A 23842-nucleotide genomic window follows, 5' to 3' on the forward strand; every position below is an offset into this window, starting at 1 on the left:
TTACCTTGCCAACGTCTGCGTCGCGTCCAAACTCTTTTGCCCCCTGCTGCAAAGAGCCAATGGCGTGCTGCGCGGCGGCATCTCCGAGACTGGCCGGAAGACGCCGGGTATCCTGGAAGAAGAATGCACTGAATCCTGAGCGCTGCACTAACGAGTTTCTGCAAATATTCATTAGGACCTGCGTACAAATGGCGTACTACAGCCGTCAGCAATAAAGTAAACACCGCGGCCGTGACGTGTCATGTGGCGACCCCCTGCCAAGACCGAATGCACGAAACCAACCCCTGATTGCTTTTCTGTCGACCCGCCCGTCGTTACATTCGTCGAGGCGTACATTCAAAGGACAAAATCGCTCAAAGGAGATGCGAAATGTGTAAGCTATATTAGAAGACAACAGGCGAAAATGACGAGTGGAATGTTGAGATAGCCATGAGAAGGCAGAAAGCAAGCGTCGTAAATCGTGTCGTCGTATCGTCGTTGCGGCATCCAGCGCTGCGGTCGCGAAACTTTGAAAAGATCTCCGTCGTGTCAAACCTACCTCTCTCAACGCGTCACACCTGTGCCACCGTCCGCTACCCCTCCCGCTCCCCATACGGAACCCCACCCCAAGCTCTCCCTCCCACTTCTTTCTCTCGTACTGCTCTGGCGCTCGACGGGCCTCACGCGAATGCTGCCTCTCAAGCGATCTCTCCGCCTCTCGGCGCGCGCTTCAGCAAGCTTCTCCCGCAGCCCCGCAAGCCCGACAACCTCGACGCTCCAGCGCGTGCCAGGAAGGGAGAGACTGCGTCTGCGGCGCGTACTAGACGGTGCCGTAGTCTCATTGGCTGTATCCGCCCCTGCAGCATCAGACGTCGACACCCCTGCAGCTACGGTCGGGCGACCCCTCTCCTCGTAGATGTAGTTTGTAAACTTGTTCTTGCGGTCGTGGTACGCGTGCCACTTTTGCCGCGCCTGCTCGCGCGCTCGGCGAAAGTCTTCGTACTGCTGCTCAATGTCGACTTCGTCTGATGTCGCGGGGCCGGCATTGGCGGTCGAGGTGGATGCGGTGCTGAAGCGCGATACGCCGCCAGCGCTGCCGGACAGCGCAAGGTCCATGGATGACTCGGTGCGCAGGGTTGGCGTCGCTTTCGCATTGGGAGAGCTAGTGGTGATGGTTGTAATGACGCGGGGACCGTCGTCTGCGGCGTCGACGAGGGCAGCATCGTGGTCATTGTTGGGAGGCTGGGGCGGCGGGTTGGTGGTTGTGGTGATGTTGGTGATGGCCGTATTGTCGGGTTGGTGCACATTGTGGCGGAGCGTGCCTTGTGAGCGCTGCTTCATGATTCGGCCTTCAAAGCGCCCAATGCGGCGAGCCAGGACGCCCGCATGCTCGAGAGTGGTAGCTTTTGCGCGGCCAAGGCCAGTGCTAGTTTTGACCAACCCGCTACGTAGCCCAGCGCGTACGTCGGCCATCGGGACAGATGGAAGTTGAATGTGGTGGCGGCGAGCGTTGCTACCAGCACGTTCAACACCAAGACTGTTGCCAATCAAGAATCCTCCGCTCCCTTTGAAGCCGTTTGTGAGGCGGCGGCCGAGAGCTGCAATCCGTTGGCGTTGTGTTTCTTCTGCGCCAACATCGCTAGTGTCACCCCCCATTGGCAAGCGACCAACTGGCATCGCGTCGATATTATCAAACTCCTCGTCGGAATCGCTAGTAAAGTCGTCCCAAAAGCCGCGTGGACGCCAAAACGGGTGGAGAGTGTTATTATGCCGCTCGAGGGCATCCTTGCTTGTGAGTGATTGTCGCCTTTGCGGGAAGGTAATGTTCATCCGCTTCGTAATGGTAGCAGTGCGCTCCAAAACGGGCTGGATCAAGCTGTCAGAATATCGCCTCGCCCTTTTGGACAACGATTGGCGGCGACTAGGCCGATCAGCATCCTTAGAGTCACTCTCATTGTCGTTGTGAGGCGTCGGTGGAATAATGTTGAATGCAGGCGGTAGCGGAGGTGTGCGGGGATTTTCCAAAGCCGTGTCGGCAGAGTCGTCATCAAATAAACCTGGAACCGGCAGCGGCTTATCGTTAAACATCAAGGCGGGTGGAGTCGGAGAATCGTCCTTGGGAATTGGGAGCGGTTTGTCGTTGAACATTAGCACAGGAGGAGCCAGAGAACTGCCGAAAATATTGGCTTGTGACATGGAAGGGCCCGCTGTTGTAAAAGTCTGGTTTCCACTGCTCGAGACAGAGCTGTCCCGAGCAATCTGTTGAACAACAACCAGACTGTTGTTGTTGTGTGGGTAAATTGCCATTGCCGTTGCTTCGTGAACTTCGAGACCATCAGACACTCCCGATACTTGCGAGTGCTGCGAGTATGGCGTTTGCGAGGCATCTCGGTATCGGGAGGTGTAGAGGGTCGCTCTATCGAAGCTGGTGCGGCCCGTGTGAGTCAGCACTGGTGAGTTTCGATCGTGGTCAATACTTGGACGACGAACGTCTTCAGTGCGATCACTCGCACGTGATTTGATACTGTCAGTCGTCTTTGCTTGATTCGGGCTCAAAAGGTCCGTCGGACCAAGCTGAGGATGAGGCTTGGCCGCGTCTTGAGCATGCTCTTGCAAAAGCCGTCTGGCTTCTTTGCTCGCCAGAGGTGAAGGTACGAATCGTTTGATATCGGGGGATGGGGTGGACTGCAGAGACCTGTCCGAGGAATCGTCCAAAAGTCGTCGAAATCCCTCATAGGAATTCTGCTTTGGGGAGTATTCCAAAGTCACTCTTTCTTTATTACGGTTTACAATCGCTGGAGCTGTGACGATTCGCCGACCGTGTACCGCTTCGGAACGTTTCAAAAAAGGCGCATTGCCATCCGGAGCTTTCTTCAACGACCTTTTGGGCACGTCAAAGTAACCTGGAGAACCATTCTGATCCGCGTGAATTTTTGACTGCTGAATTGTAAGCACACTATCCCGAAAGCTTTTGCCGGAGGTCCTGGCAGTCGTATAGTTGGGGATCACTAGTACCGAAAGGATGTCGTGTTGACCAGGCCCAGCAGTGGGCAAGTCTGTACCAAGGCTATTTCGCTTCCTCCTATCAGGGATCCGCTCATTGTGGTGGAGTAATCGATGAGTACGATCTTCTCCATTTCCAGATATGCCGTGTGACAGACGGCGTGACGGACGATCAGCCGTTGTGTCACTGGTATGCCGGAAAGCCAAATTCCTTCCAGCATGACGAAGCTGTCGCCTAGAGTCTGGCGGAGTGGGAACCACAACGGCCTCGACAACCGTAGAAGTAGTTGATGTGCTCGAAAGGCGCTTGGAATCTGAATTGGTCTCACTATGGGCATCACCGTTCCATCCAATGTCTCGAGCAAAATTTTCCAGAGCAGGGCTCTTTGGCAGCTTTTTGCCCTCTCCTTCGTGTTCGCGCGGACCATGTCCCCTCTTGGTTACGGTAATGGGAGGCGTGTGAGATGCAAGGGGCCGTTTTGGTCCATTCTTCACAGTCCCGACGCCATTGCTTGTTTCCCACGTGCCGTTGGTTGCCGAAGAGTACGACCGTGTCGTCTGCCCAAAAGGGTTACGCTCCGTCGGAGTCACATCGTCGCCCGTCTCAAAATGTAACCCCAATCCAAAGCTCATATCCTTGGTCTGCTTCGCTTCGATGACAATCTGTTGGACCGGAGTCAAGGCGTCATAGTACGAGGCTTGGGAGACGTCTTCGTCGGATTCAAAGTGGCTTTTAGCGGTAGTGAAAGACTCTGCTCGGGATGAAGGGTATCGAAGAGTGGGAGGAGGCTGAAGCTTCGTCTGAGGGTATTCGGGACGTCGCGGTGGACTCGGCTCAGGAGTTGGGGGGCTTCTTTGATTTATGGGTGTGCGCAAGGAGGGTCTTTTTGCCACGACGCCGTCGGTCACATCTGCGGCACTAGGAGCTCGCCTTTGCGTTTCGTGGGACGGTGGGGTTGGCGGCAGACCAGAGTCGCGTCCATTTTGCAAAGGAGAACCGATTGGAGTCGAGTCGTCACTAAATTCGGTACAAGAATCGTCGTTCCAAGTCGTCGTCTGAGGAAATGCGCCGGGCAACCGCAAGAAGTCGCCCTTTCTCGGAAGCTGTTTATGAGCTCTGAAAAGCGACGAATCTCTCGACGACTGCAGGACTCCGTTGGCGCTCGCGGCGAGTTGAGCAGATGGCATGGCAGTCGAAGCGCAAGTTCGGGCGTCTATTGTCGTCGCTGCGAAGACGCTTCAGCGGCCTGGACCTCTATGGCCCGAAAGAGCGAAATTTTGCTTCGGGGAAGCCGTCTCAGCAGTCATTCGCATAGATATGGAGCGCCGGCAACAATCGAGTCGAATCTTGGGCGACTTTGTCAAGGTATGATGAAAGAGGCTGGAAAGAAAAAGAAAGCAGCGCAACCAAGGACAGTGGCAGGGCAAGAAGTTCAGAATACGGGGCTAAAAGGTATCTGAAACGCGCACTCGGGCGACTGTGACGGGCGGGAGTGGTGGTATTGGGGTCGCGGGAGGCGGCGTTGATTGGCGTGCGGGTCGGATGGTCGCGGGAGGGAGCTTGGTTGGGGGCGGGCCGAGTCGCCAAATGGTCCAAGGTTCAGGCTGGCAGTTGCTGACGGGGGCGACGCAACGACAGGCTCGAGTTGAAGGCGAGGTGCAGAGTTGAAGACGAGCGGCGCATCATTCAGGATGGATGCGCAGTGATGCGTCTCCTCCTCCTCCCACGCCGAGGGTGACGAGCGAGAGCCAATTGATGTGCGGGGTCTGCAACAGCGCCTACCCTTGTACTGCGGCTTCCTGTTTCGCGTCGTTGCTGCCCAGGTGATTTCGACTCTCTTCTGCATCTTCCTCTTCTCCCTCGTCATCGTCTGGAGATGCACCGACAGGGCTGACGATCGTCACCATCGCGACGGACCAGTCGACGTCCATCTCTCCCGCAGCTTGCATCCGTCACTGCACGCCTCGCCAGCCCCCAGCCTCCAACTTTTTGCACTCCCGAGTACTCACCAACAGTCTTGACCGGCTCCCGGCCGTCTCGTTCTCCGTCCCCTGCGGCTCGCCGGTCCGTCCATGCATTGCTGCGCCATTGGCCAACCTGAATCCCAAACAATGTCGTCGGCGAATTCCAGACGAAATTCTGGCCATGTCCAACAAAGCATCTTTCGAGCCGTCCTTGGCAGGGCGCCGCAGGCACCAACGTCAGCATCTAACCACTTGTCAGCTCGTGCAACAATTCACTCCGATATTTGACCAATCGCCCTCCATCACGTGTAGTACTACGGCTCTCCTTTCAGCCGCGCCGGCCTCCGTAGATTTCTGCAAATGTAGGCACCCGCAGCACGTGTACTATTCTCGTCTTCGGAAAATCAGGAGTCGACCATTTTTTAGACAGTGGGGGGTAGAGTGTCCAAAGATGGAGCAGGACACGTGGGAAACGACTTGGGACTGCAACCTGGAAGACTCGTTTTCATCGGCTACATGGCTGCAGTTGAGCCTTGCGGGCTGTGCTGCGTTGAGAAACCAAAGCGAATAGATACCAACGTCTGTTTCATGCTGGACACACCGCAAAGAATGTACGACATCGGAAACTAAGCGGTCTGTCCACAGGACCGAAGATGGAAGTTTCTGTCGTGCCTCATCTCAGTGGCAAACTGGAGCTCTGCGTGATTGGTGGTCGGTCTTTCGAGGGGCATTCGAGATGTCGTCTCCATCCGAAATCCTGATTGGGGCAAGACCAGACATTTCGAGACATATTTCTGTGTCGTATTGAGGTAAAGACGCCACATATGAGAACGCCCCAGTGCAAGACACAGGATGTATCGATCGGGCGAGCGTGGTTCAAGGTATCGGATTTGACAAAGCCAAAGAGGTGGTGAAAAAAATGTTCATCTAAGAATTCTGCTCTCCGGTCGATGAATTCTCCAGCATTCTGTACCTGCCTCGGTCAACATGAGGCTCCAACAAGTATGACACTCAACAACAGCCATAGCAGCAGTCTCTGCACAGTGGAGAATAAACCCCAGGTCGTGATGCAAAGTTGCTTGGCACAAGCTGGTATCCAAATTGCCAAGTCAAGATGTGTATACAAGCATCCCGACACCTGAAGACTTGGATGTTTGAGCTCTCAAAAGAAGATTCACAGGGAGCATTTAAGCACCCCGATACCGCTTTGGAGTTGACATTTGCGAACGAAAGAGACGAGTGATGCCAAGAAACACATCAAAAATAGAAACGCCGTGGTGAGAGGACGATGGTGTTGAGTTTCAGAAGATTCGCAGACTGACTCGCAACGCACGGACGCGGGGTATCGATGATCCGGGCTTTCTAGAGGTTTCCAGCATTTGACTGGTTGACGCTTGCTCGGTACCAGGATTGAGACATAAACTCTACCAAGCTCCTAACGGTCTGCATCACGGTGTTCAAACTTCTCGAAACTACGTCCAATTGAAACCACATTGAACCGTTCACTTTACGACTCTGAAAATGGCCGATGCGCTCAAGGCCGAGGGCAACAAGCTCTTTGCTGAGAAGAAGTTCCCCGAGGCAATGTACGTGCAGTTTCGTCAAGACCCCGCCGAATCTCGCTGACGCCAGTGCAGTGACAAGTTCACCCAAGCTATCGAGCTCGACCCCCAGAACCATGTCCTCTACTCGAACCGCTCTGGATGCTTTGCTTCCATGAAGGACTTTGAACACGCCTACCAAGATGCCGAAAAGACGACTCAGCTCAAGCCTGACTGGGCAAAAGGCTGGAGCCGTAAGGGCTCCGCGCTGCACGGAAAGGGTGACCTGGGTAGGTCTTGATTCCTAGGAGGCATTATAATTCATACTGATGGGAGCAGTGAATGCTGTGGAAGCCTTTGAGGAGGCGCTCAAGCTTGAGCCTACCAACGCGCAGGCCAAGTCCGGTCTCGACGCCGTCAAGCGTGCGATTGAAAACGAGGATCCCTCTGGAGGCCTCGGAAACATGTTCAACGACCCGCAGCTGTTCCAGAAGCTCGCCGCGAACCCCAAGACGTCCTCGCTCCTCGCCGACCAAGAATTCATGGAGAAGCTGCAACGGATCAAGCAGAACCCTCAAAGCGTCGGCGCGGAGATGCGCGATCCCCGCTTCCTGCAGGTCATGAGCGTCCTTCTGGGCATCGACATGTCGTTCGGTCAGCCGCCCGAGGGCGCGCAGGAGGTCCACAGACAGGAACAGGAGGAGGACGTTCCCATGCCTGACGCGAAGCCCGCGCAGCCAAAGAAGGAGCCCGAGCCCGAACCTGAGCCTGAGCCGGAAGACGAAGAGGCCAAGGCAAAGAAAGAGGCCAAGGCCAAGGCCGATGCCATCAAGGCCGAGGGAACGCAATTCTACAAGAAGAGGCAGTTTGACGAGGCCATTGCCAAATACAACGAGGCGTGGGAGACTTACCAGGACATTACCTACCTGACCAACCTCGGTGCCGCCAAGTTTGAGAAGGGCGACTACGATGGTTGCATCGAGACTTGCAAGAAGGCTGTCGAGCATGGCCGTGAGGTGTTTGCCGACTTCAAGCTCATTGCCAAGTAAGTCACCCTGGTCCCATCATGGAGAAAGTACTGACTTTTGAAGGGCGCTTGGCCGCATTGGTACTGCATATGAGAAGAAGGGCGACCTCGCCAACGCCATTGAGTTCTACAACCGCTCCCTCACGGAGCACCGCACTCCCGACATTCTCACCAAGATGCGCGCCGCGGAAAAGGCCAAGATCAAGTCTGAGAAGGAGGCCTACGTCGACCCCCAGAAGGCTGAGGAGGCTCGCGAGCTTGGCAACCAAAAGTTCAAGGAAGCCGACTGGCCCGCTGCCGTCGCCGCTTACACCGAGATGATCAAGCGCGCTCCTGAGGACGCCCGCGGCTACAGCAACCGCGCCGCCTGCTACATCAAGCTGCTCGCCTTCCCCACGGCCGTTCAGGACTGCGACGAGGCCATCAAGCGCGATCCCAAGTTCGTTCGTGCATACCTGCGCAAGGCTCAGGCTCTCTTTGCCATGCGCGAGTACAACAAGTGTCTCGACGTGTGCGCCGAGGCCGCTGAGCACGACGAGGGTGGCAAGAATGCGCGCGAGATTGACCAGCAGCAGCAAAAGGCACTGCAGGCGCAGTTCTCGGCTCGCGAGGGAGAGACTGAGGAGCAGACCATGGAGCGTATCCAGAGGGACCCGGATGTAAGTGGGACGACTCTTCTCTTTTGATCAAAAACTAACGCTCGCAGATTGTTGCCATTCTCCAAGACCCCGTCATGCAGAGCATTCTGCAGCAGGCCAAGAGCGACCCTGCGGCTCTGCAGGAGCACATGAAGAACCCACAGGTCAAGATCAACGTCCAGAAGCTGATTGCTGCCGGTGTCATCCGCATGGGCAGGTAAATTGGTCCTGGGAGTTTCGATTCTCTTTTCACATGTTTATGACGACTCTTCCCCTCCTATTCCCCCTTTTCTTCAATTTCATAAAAGTCTTGACGACGGTCAACGCGTGATTCCTGGGTTGATGAATGAATGAGATGATTGAAGGATTAGTTTGACGCGATGCGATGCGATGGAAATGGACTGAAGTTGGCATGATGCATGCTCGCGCTTTTCGTTGCATAGCGGGTCGGTTGACGGTTCATAGGTCTCTATACAGCGGTAATGGCACGTGGTTTTGACGAATTGGTCGAGTGGACTCAGGCTTGCTTGGTTGACTAACATTCAAGTCGCTGTTCGATTGAGTTCCTTCTGCAAGACTAGTCGCTCCAGTTTCCGAGACTGTCCCATCTTTCATGCATACCCCAAGACTTTGCTCCGTAGAGGCCAATCTCTGGCCTCTGCAATTCGTCTCCTAATCGCTGTTGAAGTTCGACAGATGCTGTTCTTCATCTTTCATACCAATCCTTCATCGCCTCCACGCTTCAACGAGATGAACGGTCACCACATCGCGAAGCGCAAAAGAAGCCTCTCAGCGATCGAAGCCGCCGCGTATCAAAAATCACCGAAATCACCAAGAAGTTTTAGGGCTCATTCTTCCCCAGGCAGTGCTGCCTCTCGTGTAATATCTTGCTAGACACAAGAGCACCAGCGGAGCCATGGTTGCGAAGAGAAGCAAACTGGAGGCAGCTTAATATACGCCAGAGCCGCAGCATGCATCACTGCGGCTAGTCTTGCCGCTTAACATGTCACGAGAAGCAGAATGATCAGAGCCTGCCATGGTCAGGTGCACGAAAAGGCGGTTTGGGCGAGCGACTGACATATCGTAGCTACAAAAGGCTCTAATCCTTTCGCTACTTGCGCGGCACGCCGCCGATCGCTGAGCGAGAGGGTCGACCTCACAAGGCGGTCTTACTGGTGTTTTCTTCACGACAATGCCAACAATTCGACTTTTGGCGTCTCTTCCTCGTCCGCCTCTCATTCTCAAGGTCTACATACCTGGTGCCGCTCCCTACTCCAGCTTTCATTTACGCGAGCATCGTCCTTCAATGAAGCGGATCACCATTTCCCTATTCTGCTGTTGCCATAAAGCGAAAGGGCGACCGGGCTGCAAAGTCTCCCTGGCCATCTCGATGATTGCGGCCGCCGTCCACGACCCAAGTAGCTTGGAAGACTATGCCTTCCTCACAAGTCTGAAGAGGATTGGTTCCTATCCAAGGCCTTCGCGAGGATGATTGAAGCGAATTTGGGGGAGGATCGAGCGGTCTTTATACATGTCAAGCACGTGGCCGCTTGACCCGCTTGAATGGCGACAAGAAAGGAAGTCATGAGACCACTCACTCTCAGAGAGGTATAGAAGTGGTTCTTCTCCTTTTATCTCGGCGAAGTATTTTCTGCTTACTGCCTGGCAGTTCATGGCTCCCAGCAAGCCCATTGGTCGTGGAAGCGTCTGTCTACCGAGTTTTACTTGCTTGGGCGGCGCTTTCAAATGGCTCTATGCACTTTTCCGCTGTCTTGCTCGCTCCCAGGACACTGCTATTGCTTTCAAGTCTAGCATTGCAGCCATCTTATGATATCAAATTTTGTCATCATCTTCTCCTGCTGATGTTTGACTGCTCCTTGTGACGACGTTGCTGCTTTCCGACTTGTACTCAATCAACGAGTCAAAGCAAGACTTGGGCTGGACAAGTCACAGAAACGACGCCAGAACCCCGTCAAATCAATGAGAGTCCTTGGGAGGCCCGAGCAGTAAGTAGAGGGTGTCTTCAAGCTCACTTCCCTTGCCACTTGCACTTGCATGCCCGAAGGTGGTGGTAGATGAGTTCAAAGAGGAGAGGTGAACCCGGTTCTAATAGTCTGGGCTGGTCTTATACAGAGACTGCGGCAGTCCCATTGGTGCGTGACCGAGAGAGCAGCTTGAGTGTGATTTCAGGGGTCAGCTGCCCATGCGACTTTGACACCGGGTTGGCTGGCAAAAGTCGACCGTGCGCTGCTTGATAGGTATATAAGGAGACATTCTGCCGCTATCCTCTCAGTCAGAACATGGTCTCTCATCTTTCTAACAGTGGGAAGCAGTTTACAGAAGGCCACCAACTTGGCTTCCCAGCCGCACGCAGCAAACACTCTTGCCTTTTGACCCTGTGTTCATTGCCTCACTTCTGACGCTTCGCTTGTTGCCCGTTGCCACGGCTTACGGATGCTCCTCATCACCACGCTTCCCTGCTGATATTCAATGAGGGTCCGAGACATTCAACAGTCAGTTTGTGAGCAGGAGAAACACGAAGGCGCCCCGGCCTTTTTTAGTCGTGGTGGAAACAACTGCGCTGGCGCAGTGAGGTGTCTATGATGACTGATGGATAGTTAGACGTCGAGGAGATTCTTTTTGAGGGCCGGTGAAGTGAAGGTGTGTGGTTTATATAGGGAGCTCAAGCTCTTTTCCAAAGGCATCTGCCAAAACAGTTCGCCACGCGAGCAGATCACAACTAATCAGGACCTTCCAGGAGTTTGATCACATGGTTTGCTTCGCAGTTCCTTTAACCAGGGTCCCTCAATCCTCAATCGTATAGATAGGCTCGATTTGTCTGCAAGCTGCTCCTAGACTTGCGTGACACACGGATCTTCCTGACTGCATAAGCTTCATAGCCATCCTACTGGTTGTCTCATGCCGTCCCGTTAGCAACCTCGCGGGAATCCGTTGCTTTCAACTCCTCCCACCTCCCGGGCAAAGATACGGGGAGAATTCATTAGAATACTCAACTTGATGGCAAAAATTTGACGGGCGCTACAGTCTGGCAATAATGATGATATGATTCCCGCACAAACAATCGCCGGAGACCTGCGGTCGTCTCAAGTGCTCAAAATTTGGTACCAGTCTCCAGAAAGACAGAGCGCAGTGTATCATTGCGGTCGCTCCCACTCCTCGAGATCTTGTTGTGTTGAAAGCTTTGTACAGATCAACAGTTGAGGGGGGTAGCGCGAGTGCATTTATAGTGCAATGAGCAAGCTTTGATTCTGGGTCATCGGCGAAAAATTCAGGGGTCAGGGGTCACAGGCACTCGTCAAGAGACCATGAATTGGGTCTGGTGACACTCCGCAGCCAAACCGGGCACGGAGCGAGATACTCCAGTGTCCAAAGTGTATATCCGTGGTCATAGTCTGCGGAAGTCAACTGACTTGCTCCTGAAGACGGGCCACAAGAATATATAAGAGGCTTCTTCTCCTCTCTTTATTGTACTAGTCTTCGGTCCTCAACCTGACGCATCGCTGGGCGAGTGTTTGTATAAATACACCACTAAACAAGTGACTGGCTTCTGTGCTTCTTCTTGCGCTCAAAACAAAATCCGCCACTCTTTTCGAAAAGATCCCCTGAGATTCTCAACCGCTCCGCTTGGCAGCGCTGACCGACGCTGAGGGAGAAAATTATCAAGGGATGATGTTGATGAGCTCTCGATGCTCAGAAAGTTTCACTAGACTGACAGATGCAGAGGGTCTGAAATCAAAGTGACCCGCGAGGTGAGACACGAAGTGTTCATGGAATTCCGCTCTAGGGTCGTCTCCTGCGAGCGGACAAGGACAGACAGAGTATGTCGCTGGAATTTTCTTCCAAGTAGCTGTGTCGATTGCTACCTGATGTCTGTGATTGAAATAAGGGCGAGGAAGGGGCATCCATCACCGCGCCTCAAGAACTCTCTCTTTGCCCCCGATCAACTCCAGCACCGGCACTGCCCTCTCCCCTTCCGTCTCAACCTTTTCATCACCAGCATCCCACCGGCCTGCTTCCCTCTCCCTCTTCAAGAACGCCAAGGCCTTTTCTTTAACCACCTCCCATTCCGGCATGCCACTCACCGCTCCCTTCGCCCTCAATGCACCCACTGCAGACTGCACCCACTCGACACAATCAAATCTCTCCGCCTTCTCGCGATCTTCATCGTCACCCTGATAAATCTTCACCTCTTGCACAATAGCGGCAACCTCTTCGGCTGACACGACGAGCTTGCCGATCACAACGCAAATCAGCAAGCGCGGGTCAGATTGGAGCGAGGCGATCCGCGTGTACTCGTAAGCCCAGGGCGGCGATGCGAGGCCAGAGATGGGGAGCCTATTCAAGACGTGGTGCTTCAGAATCTGCTGTTCCTGGGACGGACGTAAACTAATGTCTTTGGGGCAGATGAGTAATGCGTAGTGTGGAGCGTCAGGATGCTTGGGGCGCGCGTAGAGAGCAAGGTGGAGGCGTGGTTTGTTGCGCGGCATGTTGATGATGACGATGTCGCAAATTTGGAGTCGAGGTGGATTGTCGAAGTCTTCAATCGTCGATTGGAAGTGAGGCGATGCGCAGTAGCCTGCAAGGAACGGCAAGGACCAGGAAGCAAGTGGGTCCACCTTGAGCTCGGCGCTTACGGGAGCCCTCCCAGATGTAAAGATGGCCCAGCTGGTGATATCTCGATATTCAGAAGAATTTGGCTATCGACCTAAAGCCTGGCGCTCTTCCCGCTCTCGCGCACCTCTTTCAGCACCTCATCCCTCTTCCCCACCTCCACTCTCCTCGGACCCTCCTTTCGAAAATCGACAAACACGACCCACTCGCTCGTCCCCTCCCTGCCGCCCTTCTTCATGGCTTCAATCTCGGGTCCGGACTTGTCCAGACCCAAGACTGCACGGCCGTCGGAGGTTTTGGTCAGGAAGGAAGGGGAGATGCACTTGTTGCCCCACTTGTGGGTGTCGATGAACGAGAGGAGAGCGGAGCGCTGTTTTTGGAGCGTCTCCCGGTCGAGGGATGAAGCGCCAGAAGATGAAGAGGGGATGAGAAACTCTGAGACGAGATGCAGCAAGAAGAATTGAGGCGGGAATAAGATGATTTCGTCGGCGCGGGCTTGAGAGAGCCAGTCTTGGGCAGGGAGGAATCGCGCGGCGGTGTGCTCGATGCCGCCGTCGGACGTGGGCAAGGGGAGAACGGCCTCGTCGGACGATGGGAGAGATGGCGAGGAAGAAAGTAGAGGCATTAGGTAGAGATACATTTGAGTCGTGAAGCGCTTAGGGACGTTTGTCGGCGTAATCCATCGCGTGAATGGGATCAGGTTTTCTAGATTCCATCAGCCATATTCATCTATATTTCAATTCTGACATACCCAAATCAGCTTCCGCATCCCGTTCAACCAACACGTCCTTGAATCGCCTGGTCCCGGCGTGAACGTCCTTCCTCGCCTTTTCCCGTTGCTCCTCTGGCACCGAAACCAGTCCGTCCTGTCCCCTCTTCCGCGCAAGCAGCAGCCCGCTTTCTTCGAAGCATTCCCTTATTGCCGCCCATCTATACACGTCTCCATCTCTATGCCTCGCCTCGTCATCTACACCTGGTATCTCCCCGTCGTGCGTCGCCGAGCAGTTGCCGCCGGGAAAGACGTGCGCGCTGGGAAAGGAGGACGAGGTCTGAACGCGATGCAGCAGTAGGATTTCGTTGGCAGGCGATACGAGGAGGATGGAAGCAGACGGACGCGGAGGTGAGGGTGGTTTCCTGGGAGTCTTGGTTGTTGTTGACTGTCTGGATTTGGAAGATCTGGGCATGATGGCTGGTTGGGCGCGTACAACTCGCGACGGGTGACGCGCAGTTGACAAGAAGCTCGAGAAAGCTCGTTTGGTCGCGAAGCCTGCTCCAATCTGTCGAATCGTGAGATGGCGACACGATCCAGCCGTGCGCAGCATGTTTATAGAGAGAATGGGGATGTCTGCCCTAGACACCCCCGCGGACTTCTGGGCCGAGGTAGTAGCTCGCTTAAACACAGGGCCCCCCCTACGTCATTCACATTTTTTGGACCACAAGGTACTCGACAATTGTTCAGTCATAAACTTCTCATTGTTTGCAGAGGTATAGCAAAAACTCCTCCAATCTGGCATGCAAAGATCTGACGGTTCAAACGCCGTTTATTCAAAATCCCACCCTGGCCCCAACTCCTGAAATGACCTTTTTTGTTTCCACTCAACCCTAAGCGTAGAGCTTCTTGTCGAAGCTGTGCAGGCCGTGGACGTTGCCCTCGGCCTGAGCACTGGCAGTGCGGAGCTCGAACCGGACCTGGCCGTTCTCGACGGCATCCTTGAGCTCAGCCAAGCTGGTGATGCCAATGTCCTGCAGAGAGTGCTGAACACCAGCCTGGAGGTAAGGCAGGAACTTGGTCAGGGAGCCACGGTCGAGGACGGAGCCGGAGACACCCTGAGCGACAAGGACACGGTCACCCTCGGAGAAGTAGCGGGCAGTACCAGCGTTGCTGGCCTTGGCGTCCTTGCTACCAGCACCAGCCTTCTTGTCCTCCATGGCATCAATGGAGCCCATACCACGGTAGGCCTTGACGAGCTGGCCCTCGCGGCTGACAAAGTACTGACCGGGGGACTCGGTGGTACCGGCGAGGAGACCACCCATCATGATGGTGGTAGCGCCCATGGCAAGACCCTTGACAATGTGGCCGACGTTTTGGATACCACCGTCCGCAATGCAAGGAACACCGAAGCGGCGGGCGAAGCGAGTGACGTTGTAGACCGAGGTGGCCTGGGGACGACCAACAGCCATGACCTCCTGGGTGATGCAGGCAGAGCCGCTACCCATACCAATACGGAGACCGTCGGCACCGGCAGCAATGAGGGAAGCAGCCTGCTCGCGGGTGACGACGTTGCCACCAATGACATCAAGGCCGGGGTATTTCTCCTTGATGTACTTGATCATGTCAATCTGGTACATCGAGTTGCCCTGGCTGGAGTCGAGAATGACAATGTCAAGGCCAGCCTCGACGAGCTTCTCGAGCCTAATCTTGTCCTCGGGACGGGTACCAATGGCGGCGGCGGCAATGAGCTGCTTGGACTCGGGGAGCTTGGATGCAAGAGGGAAGTTTTGGTTCTTCATCAAGTCGGAGCGCGAGACGAGGGAGAGGAGATTGCCGTTGTCGTCGACAATGGGGAGCTTGCCCTTCCTGGACTTGCGGAGGACCTCGTTGGCCTCCTCGAGCGAGATGCCAGTCTTGGCGGTGACGAGGTCGGTCGACATGACGTCGGTGACGGGCTCATCGAGCTTGTCGTGGAACTGAATGTCACGGGCGGTGATGATGCCGACGAGCTTGGAGTGGAGAGTACCAGACTCTGAGACAAGTCAGCATCTGCAATGTAAGCAGCGGATGAATGAGAAAATGAGTTGTCGGATCAGATTATGCGTCTCCACATGCGACGGAATCGCGTTGCGGTTGAACGAAAGTTATATTTTGTGGTTGAACATCATGAGACGAAAAGGGCGAGGTAGAAGACAACTTACCAGTGACGGGGAAGCCACCAAAGCCGCACTTCTCCTTCAGAGCCTTGGCCTCGCCAACAGTCATGTTGGGGGAAATGACGACGGGGTCGAGGATGAAGCCGTTTTCGAAGCGCTTGACCTTGCGGACCATCTCGGCCTGCGCCTCCATGGAGCAGTTGTGGTGAATGACACCGAGACCACCGAGGAGGGCCATGTGGATGGCCATGTTGTGCTCGGTGACCGTGTCCATGGGGGACGAGAGGAAGGGAGTCTTGAGGGTGATCCTCTTGGTGACGGGAGTGTCGAGGTTGACATCGGCAGCGGGAAAGCCTGAGAAATTAGAATAGGCGCGTAGAATCGCGTGAATTGCGCGTACCAATGTAGCCAGGCAAGACCAAAAAGTCGTTGTAGGTCAGACCACCGTTGAGCTTCGAGTCGATGAGGGTGTGAATGTCCAGGCCATCGCGCTCGGAATATTCGTTCTTGAGGACCTCGAGGGCGGTGGTGTGGTCGAGGACCTTGGCGGTGCCGTTGGTAGCGGGCATTTTGGTAGAAGAGAGAACGGGGGTATCTAAGAAGAAGAGAACGGACGACAGCAAAGGCGACGATGCGAAATGGTGAGCTGCGCCGGGGAGGTTTTCCCAAGAGAAAAAGATTTGGAGGAGCGCGGCGGGCAGAAATTTAAGAGCGGAGCGACGCGGCCGGAGTCTCGGCGCCGGTCAAAACTGCAATCGATTAGATCAAGGTGATTAGATAATGCACATCTGGGGCGAGGTGTTCCACCCCATCGCTAGCCGCAGCCGTTGCTGTGACGCACGGGCCCCGTAAACACCCATTGCTGCAGGTAAACACTCCTTCGCGCCCGCCTCTCCTCTTTTCCTTCTGTGAATCCGCCTTTTGGTCGTAACAACTCACACCTTGCCCTCGCTGGCCGTTTGCGTTTTTTGCTTGTCCTGCTTTCAAGCGACTCAGTACCCACCCGCCAGCTACACGTCACTACATCAACCTACGCCGCTTCCAGGCCACTTTTGTGCGACACGCCTGTGATGACAACTTTCAGCGCAACTGCTCAGTGACCATGACCTACGCATTCCCATCGCGCTCGCCGACCAAATCGTCGCATCAGACAACTGCTCCCAGTCCGTTACGGCATGGATCCACCGCCTCTACAAGCTCCTCTGAACCGCCAAGCCGAACCAGCACCGTTTCTTCTCATGGCTCCAACGATTTCCGCTCGGTCCTCAAGAGCCATAGGCGTGGGGAGAGTGGGGGCGCGACCAGCCCGACAAAAGAAGACATGTCGCCAAGTGATCCCTCCGGTACATATCAGACCATGAGGTCCATGTTGCGCCCACTCCCTCAAGCTCCCGTGAGCCCTCCATCCTCTCCAGACAAGGCAACAATGCCGGTTCGCACAAGTCGCAATGGCCATACTTCAACAATCACTACAAGAGAACCGACACCTCCACCGAGTCGATCGGGCACTTTGGCCGCCCACCCTCTATTAGCCGCAGAAGCGTCGCTACAACGGACACACAGCCGATCTAAGAGCCACGAGCAGTTTGCGCTGTCTCGATCCGATGGATCCACATCGCCAACCAAGTCCATGGCACATTCTCTGGCCATTTCAAGATCTGATTCGGTCCGCGCTCCCACTCATCGCAGGCCGAAGAGCGTCCACTTTGCGCCACAACTGGACAAATCCGACCTCGAAGATTTGGGGAAATCCAAAACAGAGCAACTGCGCGCGCTTTCAAAATTTGCGACAGACAATAATGACGACGATTTTACCATAAAGTCCGCAGACCAAGAAGTGGTGGGAATGCACGGACGAAGGAGGCTCCAGCGGGGAGCTTCCGTAAAAGGAAAGAAACCACTATCAGGATGGGCCATGAGGACGTGGATGGACCAGCAACGACAGTTTCTCCAGGCTTACGAATATCTTTGTCACATTGGCGAGGCCAAACAGTGGATCGAGGACATTATCAAGAAGCAGCTACCGCCTGTCGTGCAGTTGGAAGAGGCGCTGCGCGACGGTGTGACTTTGGCAGAGATTGTCCAAGCCATGTATCCGAAACGCCGCATCAGGATTTTCCGGAACCCTAAGCTCCAATATCGACATTCCGACAACATTGATCTATTCTTCCAATTCGTTGCAGAAGTAGAGCTGCCCGAACTCTTTCGGTTCGAGTTGGTCGACTTGTACGAAAAGAAGAATATCCCCAAGGTCATCTACTGTATCCACGCACTATCATGGCTGCTCTTCCGCAAAGGCATAATAGAGTTTCGGATCGGCAACCTGGTTGGTCAGCTCCAATTCGAGCACCACGAGCTCGAGGAGATGCAAAAGGGCCTCGACAAGTCTGGCGTCAACATGCCCAACTTTTCGGGAATGAGCGCCAACTTTGGAGAACCAGAGCCCGAACCGGAACCAGAACCCGTCGAGACGGAACAAGAACGAATCGAGAGGGAGCTCGCCGAAAACGAGGCCGTCATTGCTGACCTGCAGGCCCAGATTAGGGGCGCCATGGAACGAGTCAAACTAGGAGATTTGATGCAAGTTCTGTGGGATAACGAGGCGTTTTTGGTCGACCTCCAGTCCAGAGTGAGGGGTGACTTTGCTCGTCAAATTGCCGATTACAAGATTGGCATGAAGAACTTTGCTGTCAATCTCCAAAGTGCTGCTCGTGGTTTCGCCGTTCGTTCCCAGCAGCGCCGCAAGAGACATACCTGGAAAAGCCAGCAAAAAGAGATTCTTGTTCTGCAGAGCTTGGTACGAGCCCGCAAGGCACGTACCGAGGTCAAATTCATCAAGTCTCAAGTGCAGCGACAGGAAAACGGCATCAGGCTGTTTCAAGCTGCCGTCAAAGGTGCGTTGAAGAGAAGAGACATTGGCGATCAGTACGAAGAGAGTCGTCAGTCAGAAGTTCAAGTCAAGAGTCTTCAGGCTGCCATTCGCGGAGCTCTGGCGCGGAAGCGTGCCGACGACCTGTACACCGACGTCATGAATACAGAGGTTGGGGTGCAGGCATTGCAGTCGGCAATCCGCGGTGCATTGTTGCGCAAGCAGGTCGATGAACAATTCGAGGCAACTTTGGAGGCGGGTCGGCAGGTCGACATTCTCCAAGCTTCGGTCCGGGGCATGCTGTTGAGAAGGACGCAGCGGGCGCAGGTCAACAGTTTGCGTCAGGAGCAGTTCACGATCAAGGCGCTCCAGGGTGCCATTCGTGGCATGGCAGCCAGAGAAAAGACGGCACAGATTGTCGAGCACCTGTCAAGCAATGAGGCTAACTGGACTGGGCTGCAAGCGGACATTCGCGGCAGGGCCCTTAGGTCGTCCATGGAGGATCTGCGCCAGAGGCTCCACGCATGCGAGGCTGGAATTGTGACGCTGCAGTCGGTGCTTCGGGGTATTGGTGCTCGGACGGAGATGCATGATACCCTCGACGCTTTGGACGCGCAGTCTGACTCTGTCTGCAAGTTGCAGTCGGCCATTCGAGGAAGCCTTGCCCGCAAAAGGCACCTTTCGACGCTCGAGGCACTCGAGGAGGCGAGTGAGGGCATCACCGACTTGCAGTCGCAAGCGCGCGGCTTTGCAGTACGGGACCACACCTTTGACGTGATTTGCAAGCTCAGAGAGAGCGAGGATCAGATCACAGAGGTGCAAAGTCTGGGTCGGGCATTCATTGCGCGCGCTTCCATTGGACGGTTGTTCATGCAGTTGGAGCCTGTGGAGGAGGGCATTACCGAGTTGCAAAATATTGCACGAGGCAAGCTCATCCGGACACGCTTCCAAGAAAAGAAGAAGCACTATCGGGAGAATATGGAAAAGGTCATCAAGGTTCAGAGCTTCTTCCGCGCTCGTCAACAAGGCGAAGCGTACAAGAGCCTCACGACTGGAAAGAACCCGCCTGTCAACACCGTCAAGAACTTTGTCCATCTCCTCAACGACAGCGACGTCGACTTTGATGAGGAAATCGGTAAGACACTCCTCCACCTTGCACAACTTTTCTAACTACGTGACAGAATTCGAGCGCTTGCGAAAGACGGTCGTCCAACACATTCGCCAGAATGAAATGGCTGAGCAGTACATTGACCAACTCGACATCAAAATTGCTCTTCTAGTCAAGAACAAGATTACGCTCGATGAAGTGGTCAAACACCAGAGGCATTTCGGTGGCCACGTGGGAAATCTGCTCAGCAACAAAGAGTTGGCGTCCAAGGATCCTTTCGACCTTAGAGCTTTGAACAAGAATTCGAGAAGAAAGCTCGAACACTACCAGGAGCTTTTCTTCATCCTCCAGACTCAGCCCGTATACCTTGCCCGTCTCTTCCGCAAGCTGCGCGAACAAGGGGTTCCGGATCAGGAAGGAAAAAGAATCGAGCAGCTCATCATGGGCTTGTTTGGTTTCACACAAAAGCGTCGCGAGGAGTACTACCTTCTCAAGCTCATGGCCAAGTCCATTCGCGAAGAGGTTGACACGTGTGAATCAGTCCAGGACTATCTTCGTGGCAACTTCTTTTGGTCCAGGTTACTCAACAGCTACATTCGTTCATCAAGGGACCGCAAGTACTTGCGTGACCTGCTGAACCCGCTCATCATGGAAATCATGGAGAACCAAGACTTGGACCTTGAGAGCGACCCTCTTCAAATCTACCGCTCCGCCATCAACAACGAGGAGCTCCGTACCGGAAGACGCAGTCAACGACCCCAAAACATCAGCCGTGAAGAGGCAATCAATGATCTGGAGACCCGCGACACCTTCATTGCAAACCTGAAGGAGCTTCGTGATATTGCAGACCAGATGCTCAACTATCTCGAGGACTTGCTGCACAAAATGCCCTATGGCATGCGCTTTGTCACGCAACAGCAGTTTGAGGCCCTTGCCGCAAGATTTCCGCACGAGGACCACGCGTACCTGCTTCAGATTGTTGGGCACTGGCTCTGGAAGACGTACATTACGCCAGCTCTGGTGGCACCCGAGACTTGGGCCGTGATTGACCGCGGACTCTCATTTCTGCAAAAGAGAAACTTGGGCGAAGTCTCCAAGGTCGTCAACCAAATCGTGTCGGGAAGGTTGTTTGGCGGCGAAAACGCCGAAAATGTCTACCTGCAGCCATTGAACCCTTACATCACCGAGGCTGTCGAGAGGATGCAGGAAATTTGGACAAATCGTAAGTTCCTTTTTCTAATTTTCTTCAATTGCTAACCCTGTCAGTGATTACTCTTCGGCCGATCGATAGCCAGTTCGACATTGATGAATTCAACGACCTTTACAACACGGAAAAACCGACTCTCTACATCAAGCTTCCCGACATTTTTGCCATTCATCAAATCATTGCAAACGACCTTCCGTCGATATGCACTACTCAAGACGACACGCCTCTACGTGAGATTCTCAGGGAGCTTGGAAGTGCTAGAAGCAACGAGTACGAGTTGTCCGGGGTCAGCACAAACGAGATTAGTCTGACATTAAATCCCAAATTCCACGAGATCGAAGGCAAGTTTCTTTCCTCAATTCGCACCGCATAACTAACCTTTTTAGATCCCGACGCACCGATCAAGGCACTGTACATGGAGACCAAGCGATGCGTCTTGTACATAATCCGCATACAGACAGGACCCGACCTAATGTCCATCATGATCAAGCCAGTGACAGATGACGACGAGGACCGCTGGGCGGCCCTGATCCACGAAGAAATGTCACTCCACAACACCAAGCGCGCCTACACCGAAATGGCGTCATCACTCCTCGACATCACCACCCTGACGTACACGGAGCTCAAGCGCACCGCCCTCTCCAACATCCTCAAGCTCGAACAGGCGGGCCGCATCACGCGCGGCAACCAGTTCCAGGACCTGCTCAACGAAATCGCCCTCGACATCCGCACCAAGCACCGCCGGCGAATCCAGCGCTCGCGCGAAATCGAAAACGTCCGCGCCACGCTGTCTGCCCTCGACGCAAAGTCGTCCTATCTGGACGGCAAACTCAAGTCGTACAACGACTACATCGAGCAAGCGATGCTAACCCTACAAACCAAAAAGGGCAAGAAGCGCTTCCTGCTCCCTTTCACCAAACAATACAACCACGAGCGCGAGCTCCAACGCCGCGGCCAGGTGCCGCGCTTCGGCTCGTTCAAGTACAGCGCGCGCACGCTGCTCGAAAAGGGCGTGCTAGTGTCGTGGCGCGGGCACACGGACCGCGAGCGCGGGCTCGACAAGACCAACATCACCATCTCGTGCGACGAGGTGGGCGTGTTTACGATTGAGGGCTCGCAGGGCTCGACCATGGTCCCCGGCGCCAGCGCCGTCGTGCCCCTCGACGACCTGCTCGGCTTCCAGTTTGAAAACATGCAGTTTGTCCACCTGTTTGGCGACCGCGGCGGCGCGAGCGGTGGCGGTGTTGTCGACGCCCATGGCGTCGGTGGCAGCTCGGGCAACGGCCCCTGCCAGCTTAATGTCAATTTGCTCCTGCATTTGATTTTTAAGAAGTTTTATCGCGATGGTGGGGCTTGAGCGGTGGTGGGTGGGAGTCATGGTTGAGGTCTTGGGATTCGACGTGGATGGATGGACGTCCCTGGAGGAAAGAGAGCGCCGCAGGAGCGCGAGAGAAAGTCGCGGACGCGCCCTTGGGCCGAGCAGAGCTACACGCGCCAAGGAGGTCGAGGGGGCACTGAGGATGGGCAGCGGAGGAGGAGGAGGAAGAAGAAGAAGAAGAAGGGCCAGCCAGCCCAGGGGCAGACGCTGAACGACGGGACGAAACGAAAGCACGGTGCGTACGTACGTACGTACGTACGGTACGAACGACGACTGAGAGCAACGACAACGAAGTAACTACGGACGTTGAATGCGGGAATGCAGTCACGGTAATGACAGACAGCAAGGTTTTCTTTCTAGCTTTTCTCTTCTTTTCTTGAGTCCTGTTCTGTTGCTTTTAAGGGGTTTTTGTTGTTGTTGTAGTCGTTCAGCATGCTCGTCGTGGATAAGCGGGATGAGGGATGCGTGGATGGATGCATTGCGCGCGCGGGGTGGGGTGGAATGGGTGCATTCGGTCGGTTCGGGTTCGAGTTGATGGACGATGAGAGGTGGGAGCAGAGAGGCCGTAGGTGGCCGTGGATCTCTTCATGACATACCATTTCCTTGTTCTTTTCTGTCGAGTCACCATGTGGTGGTGGTCTGTCTCTCTATAACCCCGTGCATGTCATTGAGTGAGAACGAGTCGAGGCGAGCGCGAGAGAGAGAGAGAGAGAGAGAGAGAGAGAGAGAGAGAGAGAGAGAGAGAGAGAGAGAGAGAGAGCATTTACTTCCCTTCGATTCGATCCGTGTGTTGTTGTTCGATTCTATTATAGCTATTGCCGCTTGTTGGTGTTGATGGTGTTTTTTCTTAGCTTGGATGGATGGCTTGCTGGCTTTGTTGATCAAATATACCTTACGCGTTCTGGTGCAATATATTCATAATCCTTCCTCATCGAACGAGCACGTTGATGGAGTGAGGAGTTGGCCATGCGATGGAAGCACGTCTTTTTGACTGAGTTGATGATGAAAAGGGATGGATGGATTTCTTTTCCTATGTATCGACGGGCGGCGAGAGGCTCATCATCAGCTCCGGCGCGCCTTGCCCAGCATAGAGCCAGACGGCAAGCAAGAGCCAGCAATAAACAATAAGTGGTAATAATAGCAGCAATGAGCAGCAGCGGCCAACGAGGGGGTTCCACCGCAAACCGCATGCTCCGTCGGTCCGTCGTCCATCCATCGAAGAGCCATCCGCAAGTGTGTACAGAAAATCCGAGCGGCCAAATATCCTAGCCGGTCGCTGGTTTGTTTGTTGCTCGGCAAAGGCAGAAGAAGTGGAAAGGGAAAAAAGGGGCTGGTTGTTGAAGAGTATCGCAAAAGAGCAAGCGCACCAACCAGTCACTTTTTTGGTATCAGGCAAGGAGAAGACAGAACGCGGCAGAAAAAGTGAAAAGACGAAAATGGTGAAGAAGAAGAGAAGAAAATGGGGTGTGAAGAAGGTGAAAATAAGCGCAAGCGACCAAAGCCGCTATCCAGACAGGGCGGGGAACGACAGGTATTACACCTCATCTCAGTTCGACCTGGTGCTGAAGGATAATAAATCTTGCACATCCACAAGCGCAAAAGCCCAAAGGTATCACAAAAGTCGCGT

General features: G+C 54.5%; 6 protein-coding genes across 6 annotated transcripts; 2 read left to right on the forward strand and 4 right to left on the reverse strand.

Annotated features, from left to right (window-relative positions):
- Nucleotides 1–155: 155 nt before the first annotated feature.
- On the reverse strand, nt 156–4634 carry BKA78DRAFT_311288 (uncharacterized protein). Its single transcript, XM_066888198.1, has 2 exons — nt 2995–4634; nt 156–2916 (listed from the first exon to the last, which is right to left on the reverse strand). Exons 1-2 carry the CDS (start codon nt 4168–4170, stop codon nt 544–546), a joined length of 3549 nt encoding a protein of 1182 aa, XP_066745307.1. The 5' UTR covers nt 4171–4634; the 3' UTR covers nt 156–543.
- Nucleotides 4635–6468: 1834 nt separating this feature from the next.
- BKA78DRAFT_294562 (heat shock protein) lies at nt 6469–8374 on the forward strand (the record flags this gene model as incomplete). The annotated part of the gene is made up of 5 exons (XM_066886371.1): nt 6469–6533; nt 6585–6778; nt 6828–7533; nt 7580–8174; nt 8222–8374. The coding sequence occupies 5 exons, from the start codon at nt 6469–6471 to the stop codon at nt 8372–8374; spliced, it is 1713 nt and encodes a 570-aa protein (XP_066745308.1).
- A 3705-nt stretch (nt 8375–12079) lies between these two features.
- BKA78DRAFT_351848 (uncharacterized protein) lies at nt 12080–12661 on the reverse strand (the record flags this gene model as incomplete). Its single annotated transcript, XM_066891251.1, has 1 exon — nt 12080–12661. The coding sequence occupies one exon, from the start codon at nt 12659–12661 to the stop codon at nt 12080–12082; it is 582 nt and encodes a 193-aa protein (XP_066745309.1).
- Nucleotides 12662–12939: 278 nt separating this feature from the next.
- Nucleotides 12940–13912, reverse strand: BKA78DRAFT_242459 (uncharacterized protein; the record flags this gene model as incomplete). The annotated part of the gene is made up of 2 exons (XM_066883932.1): nt 12940–13490; nt 13537–13912. Coding segments are annotated over 2 exons (927 nt in total), but the record flags the coding sequence as incomplete, so codon positions are not given.
- Nucleotides 13913–14173: 261 nt separating this feature from the next.
- Nucleotides 14174–16354, reverse strand: BKA78DRAFT_311297 (inosine-5'-monophosphate dehydrogenase IMD2). Its single transcript, XM_066888199.1, has 3 exons — nt 16054–16354; nt 15699–16007; nt 14174–15529 (listed from the first exon to the last, which is right to left on the reverse strand). Exons 1-3 carry the CDS (start codon nt 16220–16222, stop codon nt 14388–14390), a joined length of 1620 nt encoding a protein of 539 aa, XP_066745311.1. The 5' UTR covers nt 16223–16354; the 3' UTR covers nt 14174–14387.
- A 401-nt stretch (nt 16355–16755) lies between these two features.
- Nucleotides 16756–22194, forward strand: BKA78DRAFT_330931 (putative ras GTPase activating protein; the record flags this gene model as incomplete). Its single annotated transcript, XM_066889834.1, has 4 exons — nt 16756–19657; nt 19704–20852; nt 20897–21178; nt 21224–22194. The coding sequence occupies 4 exons, from the start codon at nt 16756–16758 to the stop codon at nt 22192–22194; spliced, it is 5304 nt and encodes a 1767-aa protein (XP_066745312.1).
- Between the last annotated feature and the right edge of the window lie 1648 nt (nt 22195–23842).

The sequence above is a fragment of the Phyllosticta capitalensis genome (genome assembly GCF_038381095.1).
Source record: "Phyllosticta capitalensis strain CBS 128856 chromosome Unknown BKA78scaffold_4, whole genome shotgun sequence".
In the NCBI taxonomy this organism is placed as follows: Eukaryota; Fungi; Ascomycota; class Dothideomycetes; order Botryosphaeriales; family Phyllostictaceae; genus Phyllosticta; species Phyllosticta capitalensis.